Genomic DNA, 16,365 nt, shown 5'->3' with positions numbered 1-16,365 from the left:
TTCACCTGACGATTTGTGTCCCACAAACATTTTCCCCTCTGTCACTAGTCTCACATAATGTTGACTATTGAAAATCAAAAGGTTTAGTTCCCATTATTTCAATTTGACTTGCAAGTATCTATATAGTTACTCACTAACTCTCCTTAACAATTCTGATTAGTATATTGTTAATATTAGTATTAGCAGTATATTATACTTTAGTGTTATGGTGTTTTAAGTCATACGTTTGTTCTAGGTATTGCCCTTGATTTAGAAAAAAATTTGACATAATAATATTTAGTATCAGAATTCTATATTTATGACAAACTGCACATAATTAACAATATAGACAAGAGCAGCTAAATCCAAATCTAATGGAGAATTTATTATCTGCATCATTCCTAACTTCGTATCCTGTTTCCTTTACTATTAGATATTTCCTGTCTTTAATATTGGCTGCCATTGCTCTACCCATTATCAACAGCACAGTGGTCCCTGCAGCTTGGGTGAACAGCGCCTCCGAGTGGACTCAGTGAAGAGCTGCAGCCAGTGGAGGTATTACGTTGGGCTGTGTCACAGGGAGTCAGGGCGAGTCTTAGCTGCAGACGTTGTCGAGGGTCGAACCAGGATGCGCATCAATAGAAGAAACCATCGCCTTGCTCTCCACGGTAAGACACATTCATTCTTTATCATTTGTCCATTATTATTTGTCATCCTCACTGTGCGTGTCTCCGTGTCACGGTTTGTTCGAGGGCGTTTGTTCTCTGTGATGCTGTCGATGATAAACAGCATCACAATAAGACATTTTCACAGCCATAGCTTCATCTCTAATGTCGAGTGTGTGTTTTATATTTATATACATATATGTGTGTGTGTGTGTGTGTGTGTGTGTGTGTGTGTGGCCTGTATGGGAGTGTGCAGGACGGTGTGTACACCCTGCAGCAGCACGCAGTCTCAGCATCAGCTCATATCATGACGCAATATTTGTTATTGTCCCAGTGTCAGTGAATGAGAAACTGGATAATATGTTCCAGCCATAAATAGATTTACTCTGAACAGCTCCGCTCTGTTTATTTCGAAACACCTGACCTGGATGACACCCACTGTCAAGCATAGCCAAACATTAGAGCTGATGAGTCAGGAGCATGTTGCACATCACATTTATGTGCATGTATATTTTTAAATGCACAGTAAGTGTAATACCGGGATGTTGAGTGTCATGCCCCTGCAGGCCTCCCCAGATGCTCACAACCGAGCATAAAGGATTAGATTTGATCTGTTGAATCTATTTATAAGAGAGAGAGGAAGCTATAAATTAAACCAAGCCCTTATTTTGTCAACCTCCAGCTGTATATGCATTTTTTTTTCTTGTGTCTGTGCTGATGTGTTTTGGATAAAGATTATTGATAAAGCAATTGAACAAAGCATGAGAGACTTCTGAACCTGCACACCTGCACTGTGGTTTGTTCAGTGAACGTTCCTCCTGATAGCTAAGCATCATCATCGTCATCATCATCGTCGTCATCATCATCATCGTCATCATCATCATCATCCTCCATGGTGTCATATTCTTGTTATTCTTGTTCACTTCTCTCTTAGCTTCTGTTCACATGGTGTCACTTCCAGTTGCCGTCGTGGATACATTTTCTTTTCAACTTCGGAGTAAACTCATCTGCATATTCTCCTCCTCTTCCATCATTCGGACCAAAAAACATTTACTTCTGCTAACAGTGCACCCGTGTGACATTTCTTCATCAAGTAGTCGACTGTAGATCAGACTCCAGGGACGTCCGTTTGGCACAGCTCAGCTCTGGACTGAATCAATAGATGGATGAGGAGAAGAGCAGGTTTACAGAGGGGACAGTGTTGATGACAGAGCAGAACGAGTGGGAAATGAGACATTTGGGAGAGATGAGTCAAAGGAGGGGATGTCTGACAGAGAGAGAGAGGTACTGCAGTGCAGCCGGTGCTGACAGCAGCTGCAGGGGCCAGCTGTGTGCCGCCAGCCGCACTAACTGGGTCATTTCTGTCTCCCAGAGGACCGTCTGCAGTGAGGACCACCTGAAACTTCTTCTGTTATCTCACCTCCTCTCCGCATTCACCGTCTTAAACCTTCCTTTAAAGACTGAGAAACCCAAACATGTCTCCGCCCTGACCTGGATTGGTTTTGTTGAGATCAGAGGTCACGAATAGCGGCGTGCAGCAGCTGTGGAGCTGGATGGGTTTCAGCCTCTTGCTCAGTGGAACTTCGTCAGTGGGGTTGTTTGCTGTCATTGGGCCTCAACCCAGAATAATGAGCCACATTGAGACCAATCTGAACTGAGAGGGTCAGAAAACAAATAGATGATGGATTGATTAGTCAGATATTATTATTATTACATATTTTTGTAGTGGATAGGGTTAGAAGTAAGAATTTCAAATATTCATTGATTCTAGCTTCTTCATTGGGAGGATTTGCTCTTCTTTAATGTATCACATGATAAATCCCATTTTGTGAAGCCAGAACAAGAAAACAATTTTCTTGTTTGATGACTTTAATGAGAAAACATGATTTATTGGTTAACAGATAGTTTCAGCTCCAGCTGTTTGGTCTCCCATCAAGCAGACCGCATGTATCTGATGACTGAACCTGTGTAGATCTGTGGCTCCCTGTGGCTGAGCAGTGGGTCCACTCCAGGTTTCTCAGAAAGTTTCCCACAGTGCCACAGGCAGCAAAGATCACAGCAAGTTAAAAGACAGCTCCCACCAACAATTACTGCCCCTCAGCCTAATGAGGCAGACCACCCCCGCTGTAATCGTAATCTGTTTTTAGTCTTGCATGAAGCTGCCAGAAAAGAGATTAAACTGGCAAAGATCATCACACTTTAACTGTCACATGTATGATTGTGTGAGTGTGTGTGTGTGTGTCACTGGGAGATGGTGTTTTCTTGTGCGTGGGCCTTGTGACGTCAAACCACGCTTCTGTGTAAAAATAGGCATCCATCGCTGAAGTCATTACACATGAATGCACAGTGGAACACACACACACGGTCGTTCACCCTTTGTCATCGGACAAATAGAAACACTCACAAAACAGACAAACACACACAGTGTGTGACATCACCTCGGTCGAACAAGTTTGTTTATAATATGGCTGGAGAGGGAAGTGACATTTATTCCAGTTGATCACGCTAAGCAAAGAAAACACACACAGGTGAAATGGAAACGTTAACTGAGTCTGACATGCCACAGGAAATGTAAACATTCACCTCTCTGGGGCCATTTGAGTTTTCAGCTCACGTTAGTCATCAGACCACTTGCTGCGTCCCTTCTCCTCCTCTTAACCTTTTTCATTTTCAATTTTTTCTGTCCTTTCTTCCTTATTTCTCTCCTCCACTCACTGCTCTGTGCTTCATATCAATGCTTTGTACTTAACAGGAGCTGAACCAAACTTTGGAGGCTCGAGGCCTCTTATAAATTCAGAAAAACCTCAGAGGCCCACCAGTGCAGCATTTACAGATTTATACATTAGCAGGAACGTATAGCAAAACTCTGAAGTGAAGGTGGGCTCTGTTATATTAATGTGAGGGTGCAGTAATAGTTCAATCGTTAAAACCAATGAATAATCATCATCAAAAATAATTATGTCAGTATTGATTAAATTTGTCATTTTGGCCAGAACCATGCAGCCCTCCTTTCTAGAAACATATACATTATAAAAAAATAACTGTAGAATGTGAATAACAATTTTATAAATCATACAATCATAAAAAAGTATATATATTTTTATTTAATAATATTTTTGGTTTGTTTTTATAGCTCAACCAACCCACATGGAAACACTGATGTATTTTTAAATAGTGGAAGGAGGAAGAGCGGATCACCAACTTACCGAGTAGGTGATCCGCGGTGGTTTGCTCCCCGGCTCATCCAGTATGCATCCAAAAGAAAGTATACTGACAGTGTGTGAATGATGAAAGTGACTCTTCTGTAAAGCACCTGGTCGATAAGACTGGGAAAGCTGTAAGTAACTGCAGTCCAGTTAAAGGTTTTTCTCTTCCTCGTTCTCATTAATTCTTCTCCCTGTTTGTTGAAATAAACGTCCTGGTCTCCAATGATACTGACCGAGAAACTGCAGAGCGAACAATTAAAACAAGGACAAAGACCAGACAGGACAAAAATATAGATTGGATCATTTTATTTGAGAGAAAGACACTTGAAAGACGTCTCTCAAGCTTACTAACATATAAAATATATCATATCAGTTCAATCAAGAGAAATTATGAAGCCGAAGTGAATCAAAGAGAGGAACAGAGCAAGGAAATGAATCAGCAGAGGATATAAATATTTCAGAGCAGCCAACTCACCGATGCTGGCACACTCAGTTTCCTGTGTCTTGCTGCTCCAGGTCATTTGTTGAAGGTGCAGTGTAAACCAGGTAGACCCATGAGCAGCCTTTTACATTAAGGGGTTTGTATTAGAAAACCTGGTTCTCTGAAAAATGGGATCAAACATGAGAAATAGAATTATTGCCATATTATTATTTCATCAATATAACAAAAATCCAATATATATTGATATATTGCTTTGGCATTGTGCAGCACAGTGAGGAGGTATTATACATAATTGATTTACTTTAGAATTGTTAAGTGTTTTGCTGTTTATCAAGTCTTTGTTTTTCTCTCACCATAAAGAAGAGAACTCACTTTTCAAAAAAAACCTCACGCGAAAAGAAATAGCATCAGGAGACAGAATCAGTCTGCTGCTGCTGTGTCTCATCTCCCACATGTGGTGTGAAAACTCTCACTTCACTCCACAGAAGCTTTTTCCCACTGTTTATATTAGAATATTAACAGTGGGGAATGACTAAGTGGAGTTCAACCAGGAAACTGCACAACCTCTCATACAATGTTCATCTTAGAGCGGAACATTCAGACTTTAAACTCCCAAAGTACATCAGTGATTTTTATCACATTAACCTTGTGAATAGAAGAAGGCGGTACCGTGATGCTGTGGATGTGTGCAGCCAGTCGCGTCCTTTCAGTGACTAATTACGAGCTGTTTTTCTGCCACATTGATGACAAGATGACATCACTATCAGCAGGTGTAATATGAGCCGTGTGTCTCAGTTGTTTCTTTGAGGACATAAAATTATCTATTTTGCATTTCTTCTCTTCCAGGTTTATTATTGACGAACGTGTGACAGCTCGGATCAACACACAAGGGAAACCAACGTGCATATATTTGAAGGAATCGACTTGACAAGACCATTGGATTTGTGTCCTGCTCCACGGCCTCTCTAACACAAAATCAATCTCCGTCCCCCGACGTGAAGCCACCATGTCCGGAAGGGACCGCAGCCCCCGCCATCGGCCATGGTCAGTTTACCGGGCCAACACATTTGATCTCTCTGCTGAGATGATGGGACTGGCGCTCTCAGGTAACTAAGAAACTGCTGCCATGGTAACCTATTCACTTCACTGATGATGAAATACCAGGGCACGTAACGAGAGCTTCCTCACCCCCTGTCTTCTCCATCCTACAGGCAAAAGTCAGGATCCAGACGAGCCTGTGCTGGAGTTCAGTGTGGGTGAGTCAACAATACACCACATGTATATTTTACACGTAGATCAAACAGTGTATGTTCTTCTATATATTAGTCATGCTAAATTATTTATGCTTACTTGTACACTTAACAAATCAGATGAAAAGGCTCAAATCAAACTTTACATTAAGATGGACAATGCGTCTCAACTTCCTCCCTCTGCGTAAAAGGATATGGGTGTCCCCATCATGAGCTTTTGACATCATTTGAAGCCAGAGTAAATTATTTATAGCCTCAATTAATAAAAAACAAACTTACTGAAAGAAAATTAACATTTGATCAGTGTAATGAGAACTATACCTGTGTACTGTTACTTTTTAGTTTGGTCCATGTCCCATCTGCTAACATGGGGAGGCGGAGTTTACGACCTATTCTGCAGCCAGCCACCAGGTGGTGATCAAGATGATTTGTGCTAGGGAGCTGTCATGTGCTCCATCTTTAATCTTTCATCCAAAGTAGTAAATCAACATTTTTAGCCGTGAGATTGAATCCACCAATTGGACTGGATCCAATAATCAATATTTCTGTTCTACATTCTGGAAGTGCTGAGGAGGCTGCAGCACCCCTACTGGTGAGAGGTGTAAATGTTCACCCAGAAAAACTGTTTAATTTCAGAGTAACATCTTAGAATAGCATCTTTTTTAATGCTATTCGATTTCATTTCTACAACATTCTATATCTGGTGCACAAAATGTAGAATAAACCTGGTTTACAGGTGTGAATTGTCCGTAGCTGAATGTGGTAGAATGCTGCTTCTAAAACTGGTGTAAAATGTTGTTGACGTCTCGTTCGGCCTGAAAGCTTTAATGAAACTGCTGCTTGCCAAGTGCTAACAACTCAGAGATGCGATATTTAAGTACATTCCTCCAGTGGCCGAGGATTAGTGACCATGCGGCTACTAAATCCCGCAGTTTTTAATCTCCTCCTGTGTTTTTTATGTGGCAGCCTGCAGTGAACTGGTTACTCCGTCTCTGGATCGTAAGCCAACCAGCTTTGTCGCCGTCAGCTGCACCACACCGCCCCAGGCCTTCTGGACCAAGCACGCTCAAACTGAAATCATTGAGGTGAACCATTGCTCGCTTGCCCTTTTTCTTTCCTGTCAGATCTAGGAAACTTCAAAACCCCTTCATCCATCGCTCTCCCTCTCTCTGTCTCTTTTTCTGCAGGGCACCAGTAACCCCATCTTCCTGAGCAGTATCGCGTTCTTTCAGGACTCTCTGATCACTCAGCAGACTCAGGTCAAGCTCTCGGTCTATGATGTGAAGGATCGCACTCAGGGCACGGTGAGGTCCATCTTCAAATCATCATTGACCTTTAAAGTCCATGTTAGGAAATCAAGAACATTCTTATTTATTTAAGGAGACATATGGGGCTTTTTTTGTTTTTGCCTTTCCTCATGTGGGTCATAAAGGTAAAGTTTTTCAGAAAGAGGCTGAAAAAAGGAGCTACAGCAATGGACTCTTGTGTCTTTATGCGACAGATGTACATGCTTGGTTCGTCCATGTTTTCTGTGAAGGAGCTGCTGCAGGACCAACACCACAGACTGCACCTGACTCTCAAGTAACGCACAGAGCCAATTTTCAATTACACACTGAATTCCAAGTTTGGGGGAGTTTGATTCACTTGATGTCGCTGTGTGTCAGGTCAGCGGAGAACGAGCGCGTGGGCAACATCACCGTCATCGCCTGGCAGATCGATGAGAAGCGCGAGCAGAGAGCTCCTGTCGCGAGGTTACAGAGAGGAGACACTGTCAATGGAAGAGTGAGTGAAGAACGAAATCCATGAAATGTTTAAGTGCATCAGGGGAGTTAGATGTGAAGTTCTGATGGATGTCTGTGTGTGTGTGTGTGTGTGTGTGTGTGTGTGTGTGTGTGTGTGTGTGTGTGTGTGTGTGTGTGTGTGTGTGTGTGTGTGTGTCAGATGGTTCTCCCTGTTGATGAGAGCCTGACTGAATCCATGGGTATGAAATCCAAGTCTTCATCCTTGTGTAAAGATCCACTGCTGAAGGCTGGTGAGTGTGTCCACATGAATATCAACAGGTGACATCTGGTTCACATCATTTCGATTCACAGCTGTAATGTTGCATGTTCTGTCCGCCTCAGTGTTCGGAGGCGTCATGTCTCGGACGTACCGTTTCCCCACCACGGATGGAAACCACCTGCGGATCCTGGAGCAGATGGCAGAGAGCGCCCTGTCCCTGCACATCCCCCGACAGTTCGTCAAACTGCTGCTGGAGGAAGATGCCGTCAGGTAACGTCTGAACGTTGTGAATGAGCAGAGTGAGAATGTGTCACCATGGGAGCAACCAGGTGTTGTCGGGAAGTGGTTCCCAACCTGGTGACGCTTTAACACACAGCAATGTTGACATGCTGATGTCAGGCTCCAGTCAGGTCATTAGATGGGTTCTATCTTGTCTTAAATCGTTTTCAGATGTAAACTCTGGACAATTTGATTTGGACACATAAAGGAGGAGATTGTGGAAGTCAGACATGTTCACAACAAAAAGAAAATGTCCAGTACATTCAGGCGAGTAAAGCAGGAGGCAAGACGTGACGTATGAAGTGCGCTGCAGAAGTCATGTTTTGTTCTCATCGTCAGCTCTTATCCCTCGAAACCTTTTTGACAAGTTGACATCTCATCAGCATCTTCTACATTTATGGCACCTTTTTTTCACAAAGAGCTATTTGTGTTCTTTTTGGGGGGTTTCAGCTTCACATGTGAAACATCCCCTCACTCACTGTGAATTTGTTTTTCTGCTCAGACATTTTATTAGGGGTGTGGCTGGAAAAGGAAAATGTTCGGAGTAACTGACTCAAACATTTGCCTTCTCACATTCAGCCCCTCTGGATTAATTCAGGAAAAGGCTGACTTGGTTTTCAGTCTAATCATAAAAAGTATGGCATGATAATCATTTTCTTTCAGTGCGTGTATTTATCGAAGAGAAAAACATTATGTCTTTATTACCCCAGAGGATGTTATTCTTTATCACGGACACTAAATTCTGTGTATTGTATCGTCATCATCATCTCATGGTCAAAACAACATCATCACTACGACTCCCACTTTTTTCTTAATGGTTGTTGGGAAGTTTGTAATGTGAGAAAATGGAGACGTGTTTATTTTTAGAGACATAAACTGAAGCAGCTGCACGCTGCGAGCTCATCAGTGCATTAGCTGGATGTCTGGATCATTAATGCCGTTGTGCTTCACAGGGTGTGTGAGCTGGAGGAACTGGGCGAGCTGTCTCCATGTTGGGAAAACCTCAGGAGGCAGATCATCACTCAGTATCAGACCATCATCCTCACATACCAGGAGACCATAAGTGACCTGCACGAGTATAAAGGTCGGAACCAAAAACTGTTGATCACATTTTGTAATAATAACAGACGCCACTGATTTCACATGTCAAATATAAAACAAATATCTCAAACTAAATCTTTTTTTAGTAACTAAAGTGAAGGCGGGACATATACAAGCATTAACCAGGCAGGAAGAGCCCAAGACAAATTATTTTATTGACCATTTTCTCATGATTCTAATAACTTTATAAGTGGAAGTTTCTTTCTGTAAAAAACAAATAAAAATCAATGTTGATAACAGTCAAAAATAAATGTGACCTCTCTGAACTCCTCCTTCATCTCAGGTCCGTCCTTTAAGTCGAGCACCTTGAAAGCTGAGAGGAAGCTGGAGTTCATACCCACTAACCTTCATATCCAGAGGATGAGAGTACAGGGAGAGTCTGGTTATGGTGGGTATCTGTGCACACAGAATTCTGTGAGTCCAGACTTTTAATAATACTGATAATGAATCTTATTTCATGCTCTATCTTCCAATCAGACCACACATATGATGTCGTGACCATCGGAGCTCCTGCAGCGCATCACCAAGGCTTTAAAGGCTGCGGCCTCCGAAAACTGCTGCACAAGCTCGAGGACGCCAGAAAACAGTGAGTGGAGGAAAATAAACAACACGTGGTTCTTGGTGATTGATTTTAGTTATTAATTAATTAATGATTTTTTTGGTTTGCTTGCTTCTCTTAATTCAGCACATATGAGGAGGAAAGGTAAGATTATCTGTATAAATCAGATATATGTAAGTCATTACAGATTGTGTGTTGTTGTTGTTGTTGTTGTTGTTGTTGATGTTGATGTGTATACAACACTTTCCTTATTTGCTGTTTTCTCTGTCAATGCTCATCCAAAGCTCTGCCGGCTCTGGCTCTAAAGCAAAGACATACCAGCCTCAGGATGTGGTCAAAGCAAAGGAGCTGATTGGTCAAATCAACACTCTGAAGACGCAAGTGTGTTACTACACTGAACGTCTGTCGCGAGCTGCCAAGGAACGCTCAGCCAACGCTCTGGAGAGAACCCTGGCCATCCTGACAGAGAAGGTAAGACGATCAAGAGCTGCAGTTTCTTCTCAGTTTGACGTCACAGCACTCAGAGGAATCAGTGACAATCTGAAGCAGAGATACTACACACTCTTGATTTTTGTTTCCTGGTTGTCCGTCCCCTTGTGAACACGATATCTCAGGAACACCTTGAGGGAATGTCTTCAAATTTGACTGATTGGCAGAGGCATAAAACTGCACGGCAGTAAATCAAGTTATCATAGGTTTTTTAGCTTTAAATAGAGTTGTTCAGAGACATAGTTGATTTAACTTCACCTAATGTCTCCTGTATAAGAACATTTCATGTCTCTGTCCTCTTCCTCTCCTCCTGCAGACTCGTCAGTTAGTGACCGTGTGCGACTCCAAGCTCCTGTCGTCAGCCATCCTCGCCCTGGCAGCTGCCCGCCCAGAGTTCCTTCAGCAAGGCACCCCTTCGCCGTCCTCCTCCTCCCTCTCGCCCTCTTCTCGTTCTCCATCCCGCTCCCCCTCTCGTCACCCTAACTCCCCGTCTCGCGCTGCCACCTCACCCTCTCGCCACGCGGCTCCTCCAGAGGGCAGCGAGGGGAGCAAAAACAAGCGGTCCTCCCTGCAGGCAGAGGTACACGAGGAGGAGTGGGTAAGAGAGAGTCTGCAGGCCTCTGTTCAGGTGTTTTTTTTATTCTATCTGAACTAAATAAACAAAACATTTATGATGTGTGTTGATGCAGGAGAAGGACTGGTTAAATGTTGATAAGAGTCTGGAGTGTGTGATCCAGAGGGTGGACAGGCTGCTGCACCGAGACAAACTCCAGAGTGACAGTAGCTCTGAGGACGTCTTCCTGCTCGCCAACGAGGAGCCTAGTAACACCAAGAAAGGTATACACACACACACACACACACGCACTCGCTGTATAGTCTGTGAATGAGGTACAATCATTTATTCATGTACTGATTGATCTCACCTCAGTCCTCAAAGACCTGAGGGTTCATATGAATGAATGGCCTTTAAGAGGTATCCATAGTAACCACATCCTGACCATAAAGTAATGATTTACCATCATCATCACTACTGCAACCATCACGCCATCCTCCATTATCCTCATTGTCCTCGCATCCACCTCGTCAACATCAACCTGTCAGCCCTCGTCTTCGTCATCCTCACACAGGACTGGAGCAGGCTCCCACTCACACATCTGCAGATTCATCACTTCAAGCTGCTCCAGGGTTGCTGAATGTTAATTATTGCAAAATGCAGAATTGAAAGTTAAAATAGAATTTGGTTTTGATTCATTTTATGTTTTTATTTCTCTCTCTCACTTGAAGATAAGAGTCCAGAAGTAGAGAAGACGTCCCCAGGTGAGAGCAATATGTCCTCTACAAATCAGACATGTCATGGACTAGTTACATGTAAGATAAAATGAGGGAAAAAATGATAAGACCAACTACTGTATTACTGCTGTGTAACTATATAATAGATTTAGAGTAAAAAAATAATTCAAAATATTTTAAGGATTTTTAAATATTCTACTAAAACTCAAGAGAATCACAAGATTTTTAAAGAAAAAATTAAATTAAGAAACAAAGTAAATTGTATAAAAGGCTAAATATGAAATGACATTTGTTCTCTTTTATTAAAATATAAATACTTTTAAATGGTCTGTATAGATCAATAGAGTTAAACCCTACCATTATTTTGAAAACAGAATACAAAGGTGTGATAAACTAACCTGAGCACAACTTCAATGGTATAAAAATGGTTCACAGAACATATGAGATCAATAAATGTTTGAGACATTTTGGTTTGTTCTGCAAAAACTTCAAATGCAGATGAACTTATATTACTAATATTACATGAACTGTATAGGTTCTGTATCTGCATGTACCCTGTGTGTGTGTGTGTGTGTGTGCGTGTGTGTGTGTTTGTGTTTAACTTGTGCGTGGTGTCTGCAGGCGAGTGGAGCGACGCCCTCTATCCTCTCCTCACCACACTCACAGACTGCGTCTCTCTGATGAGCGACAAAGCCAAGAAGGCCATGGTGTTTCTACTGATGCAGGACAGCGCCCCCACCATCGCCATGAGTCTCACCATGCAGTACCGCCGCGACGTCGTCTTCTGCCAGACGGTCCGTCAGCCCCCCCCCCCCCCCATCTGTTCTGTCTTTTAATGCATGTGTAGCTTCAGATAAACAACATGTCATGACACGAGCATAAAATACAAAACAAAAACCTGACTGCTCGTCGCTGTATTGATACGATTTGTGCTGCTTACAGCTGACGGCTCTGATCTGTGGCTTCATTCTCAAGCTGAGGAACTGTCTGTGTGACTCAGGCTTCCTCAGGCAGCTGCACACCATCGGCTTACTGGTGCAGTATGAGGGTCTGCTCAGCACCTATGGTAAGTCGACTGAGAGAATATCTCACTGTTTGTTGTTGAGCCACAAAGAAATCAGGCCAAAGGGTCCAAATACAAATTAAAAATCTTTCAAAAGTTCAACACATGAATCATGACAGAAGGCAGGAAATGAAATGGCTTCACAGTTCAGAGGTCATAAACCAAATTGTTGTTTTAATGGTTATACATCGGTAGAAACTTCATTAAAACGTGACAAAGATGTTTCTTTTCGTCTGTTGTCACATATATTACATCATATCTGTGAAGTAACGTCATCATGAACCTCACCCGACCTGTCTTAAAGGCGAGGAGCTGGCCATGCTGGAGGACATGAGTGTTGGAGTGATGGACCTGAGAAACGTCACCTTCAAAGTGACACAAGCGACTTCAGGTTTCGCCCCCGACATGATGCCAGTGATCACAGGAAACAGGAACGGCTTCAACGTCAGGGTGCCGATGCCCGGGGCGATGTTTGACTCCCTGCCGAGAGAGATTCAGAACGGGATGCTGCTGCGCGTGCAGCCCATCCTCTTCAACGTGGGGATCAACGAACAGCAGACACTGGCTGAGAAGTGAGTCACTGAGTGTGGAGCAAAGGAAAGGTGAACGGCAAAGAACTGCTCCTTGTCTCTCTTCTAATATCGTACATGTTTCCAGGTTTGGAGATACATCACTGCAAGAGGTGATCAACATGGAGAGCATGACTCGCCTCAGCTCATACTACGACCAGTTTAAAGAAGTCCTGCCCGAAGACAGTGAGTCTGCACACATTCAACAAACTATCATCAACGAGTAGATTTTCATTTCCCCTCTCTGTCATCTCCTCAGGCCTCCCTCGCTCCCGCAGCACCACCAGTCTGCCTGAGATGCTCAAGCTGCTGAGCCAGAATGTGAACGCCAAGAAAAGCAAGAACGTGGAGATTCTGTGGCAGGCGGCCGAGGTAGACGTGCTTTTCATGCCTTGACATTTCAAAAGCTCCATCTATCCTCCTCTAACCTCTCTCTCTGAACCCTGAAGGCCTGTCGCCGCCTGAACGGAGTGCGTTTCACCAGCTGTAAGAGTGCCAAGGACCGCACGGCCATGTCTCTGACGTTAGAGCAGTGTCAGATCCTGCAGCAGGAGCACGCCCTGGCCCCGCAGGTCTTCTACCAGGCTCTGGACTGTATGCGCAGGTCAGTCCCTGCACCCAAACTAATTGGAAAATAGAGCCCAAGTGATATGAATTTGTTGGTCTATACTGACTCTGATATTCAAGAGTAAAAATACAGAGTATATCATTGATACAGATAAATCAGCTGATATATTTAAAAATATGGCAGTGATTCATTATCAAACCCTTATGACAAAGATATGTCACTGAGGCTTAACATTATACAGTTTAACCATAAAGGTTTATTATAAATAACTATAAATACAAACAAATATATTAAACTTGAATTAAGAAAATCAACATATATCTTTACTAAAATATAATCTTTGAGCACTTTTTTATTTAGTTCCTGTCCCATCCAATAACATGGAGGAGGTTAGGTTTATGACCTATACTGCAGCCAGCCAGCAGGTGGTGATTGCTCCGGCTTAGTTTGTCCTTTTTCTACAGTCTGTGCTCCGGCTCTGTTTGATTAGTGATGTATACGATGCCTCTGTTGTGTGTGTCCACAGTGAGGGCTGCAGGAGAGAGAACACCATGAAGAATGTGGGATGTCGTAAATACGCCTTTAACTCTCTCCAGCTCAAGGCCTTCCCCAAACAATATCGCCCCCCAGAGGGGACGTACGGGAAGGTTGAGACCTAAGTGGACACTGAACCAAAAAGACTGAAAGGGGGGGGGGGGGGGGGGGGGGGGGGGGTAATGCTGATGGCACCACACAAAGAAAAAAAACCAACACCAACTGGAGCAACAGCCCCTTCGTTTTGTGCTTAGTCACTGTTAAGATGATTCATGTCCAAGTGCCAGTGCTACTGTAGATCGTTTTATAGCAGTTTCCTCTCTCTCTTCTCAGCAGTACTAGAACGACACACGGCCACTTCACAGCCACAAACAGAAGATACTCTCTGTGTTTCATTGTAGCCATTGTGCAGACTCCACAGTTGACTGCAGGAACAGTCGTAGCTTCGGGAAGCCAACAGCCACTTTGGATTTTAACGTATGTAGAAATAAGACGTGCAAATGTCCCAGCCTGTAGAGAGACGACGTTGGTTAAAGGTGTCCATACATGACCACACTGCTTTGTGTTGATGTTACCAGTTTGTCAGCTACAGAATAAGGCAGGTGATCCACTATACTTTTTTTACTGTCGACAAATCCTCCTCAAGTCATAATATTACAAGAATAAACTTGTATAATTTAAGGCTGTGTGTAGTTTTACAAGAAGAATACGGCAAAATCAGCCTCATGTCTGTTTTAAATGAGGAATGTGAAGCAGCTTGTTAATTTGTACTTTAGCATATGTGTCATAAAGCACTAAGTACTTCCTCCTATGGCGAACCAGCACCACAGTGACCTAAGTATCAGGCCTGATGTGTAGGAAACTGTCTATTCAGAAGAAACAACCGCACAGACTTGGAGGAAGTTGACTCTTTTTGTGAGGAGGAAATGGCTGGAATTTATTCTTGTAATATTAAGACTTTACTTTTGAAATCTCGAATAAGTGATGAGGAAAAACACTTTCTGCCATTTGGAGCTGTCCACATGTTAAGTTGCCAAATGTTGCTTTAAATCCACCAGCTTCATGCCAACTCTTTGCCTGTTAAGATATCGTCTGGGCCTAACCTGCACTTTAACAGGATGCTGTTAAAGTCTTTGATCTGATTTATATCAGTGTTTTTCTTCTTGTCGTCTGTCATCTCCCTCCCACTGTCTCTCCTTCTCATCTTTCCTGTTCGGTCACACAAATATTCAACACTATAACAAGCACAGATCTTTCAGAAAAGTAAACACATATGACACTTCACTCATCCGTGTTCGTAAGACAAGGATTTGTTATGAGTTTTTTCAGCTGTGATGCATCACATTATTTTATTATTCTAATCTAAAATATGAATATCAATATATTAAAGACATCCCTGCGGGTTATATTCAGAAAAAATAATGGTTTGATTTTATTTGACTTGATGTCAGGCTGCGTTTTCTGTCTAAAAACACACTTAAATGTAACCTGCATGAAAATTAAAACTGCAGTTGTGTACTGTTGCAGTGAGCACTTGATAAATGTTTCCCGACTGAACTGACATGATGCATATTGCATTATCGTACCGACCATCGTCAACACCTCCTCTGTTGTCAGTTTACCTGCTGCGGACTCTAATGTACCTCATTGTACAAAACAAACAGAGACAGTGGATTTTATTTTAAAGATGTTATTTTGCGTACAGCTATCTATGTTGATATGAACTTGTGTCATATTTTCATCCATTTTTACTGAGTGAGTTATGATGAGCTGTACATGCACACAGGCTGGACGGGGGAGGTCAGGAGACGCCTGCACCCCCTCACTGGTAGGAACTGAAACTGGGTAATGAATTAAAGCTTCTTGATGCTGATTTACTGTCCCAGTGAATTAAAAGAGACGTCAAGAGCAACATCATTATCTTCGTTTTTCTTTCGTCAAGAGGGTTTGTTTGTTTGTCATCATAAAAAAACTGAATGACGCTGTTTGACGTTTTCACAGATTTCACAAGGAACTATGATTATTATCAGTAGGGACTTCTCTTTAAATTAAATCAAACTAAATCAAGCAAATTCCACACACTCACAGACATCAGGCCCTTCAGGGTGTTTTCAACATTGTCAAACAAAAGGGGAGGAGTAAAGAAACGAAAACGTCGCTTTTAAACTGACGCGTTTCCTCTCAATGCTATTTCCGTATCAACCATAGATTGTCTAGTGATAAAGATGAATCACTTCAGCAACCAAACCATGTTCCACTATCCAGTCAGAAAATTGTGTGATTCAGTCTCACGAACGTGAACACCATGCCGAAGAAAACACATCTGAGGTCAGCTGGTAACAATTCAATCAAACCAGAGAACACAAGAAT

The 16,365-nt window shown here is 42.6% G+C and overlaps 1 protein-coding gene across 1 annotated transcript; it reads left to right on the top strand.

Annotated features, from left to right (window-relative positions):
- Positions 1–492: 492 nt before the first annotated feature.
- Positions 493–15,907, top strand: inpp4aa (inositol polyphosphate-4-phosphatase type I Aa). Its single transcript, XM_069533655.1, has 24 exons — positions 493–647; positions 5,139–5,398; positions 5,504–5,548; positions 6,509–6,627; positions 6,730–6,846; positions 7,044–7,123; positions 7,207–7,324; positions 7,484–7,574; positions 7,666–7,813; positions 8,776–8,906; positions 9,207–9,311; positions 9,401–9,509; positions 9,609–9,626; positions 9,767–9,953; positions 10,288–10,569; positions 10,661–10,808; positions 11,256–11,288; positions 11,883–12,055; positions 12,204–12,327; positions 12,629–12,896; positions 12,982–13,079; positions 13,153–13,265; positions 13,343–13,497; positions 13,988–15,907. The coding sequence occupies exons 2-24, from the start codon at positions 5,299–5,301 to the stop codon at positions 14,118–14,120; spliced, it is 2,895 nt and encodes a 964-aa protein (XP_069389756.1). The 5' UTR covers positions 493–647; positions 5,139–5,298; the 3' UTR covers positions 14,121–15,907.
- The last annotated feature ends 458 nt before the right edge of the window (positions 15,908–16,365 follow it).

Source organism: Paralichthys olivaceus, chromosome 10, assembly GCF_024713975.1.
Source record: "Paralichthys olivaceus isolate ysfri-2021 chromosome 10, ASM2471397v2, whole genome shotgun sequence".
In the NCBI taxonomy this organism is placed as follows: domain Eukaryota; kingdom Metazoa; phylum Chordata; class Actinopteri; order Pleuronectiformes; family Paralichthyidae; genus Paralichthys; species Paralichthys olivaceus.
Note: the sequence above shows the minus strand (reverse complement) of the source record. Positions and strands in the feature narration are given on the sequence as shown.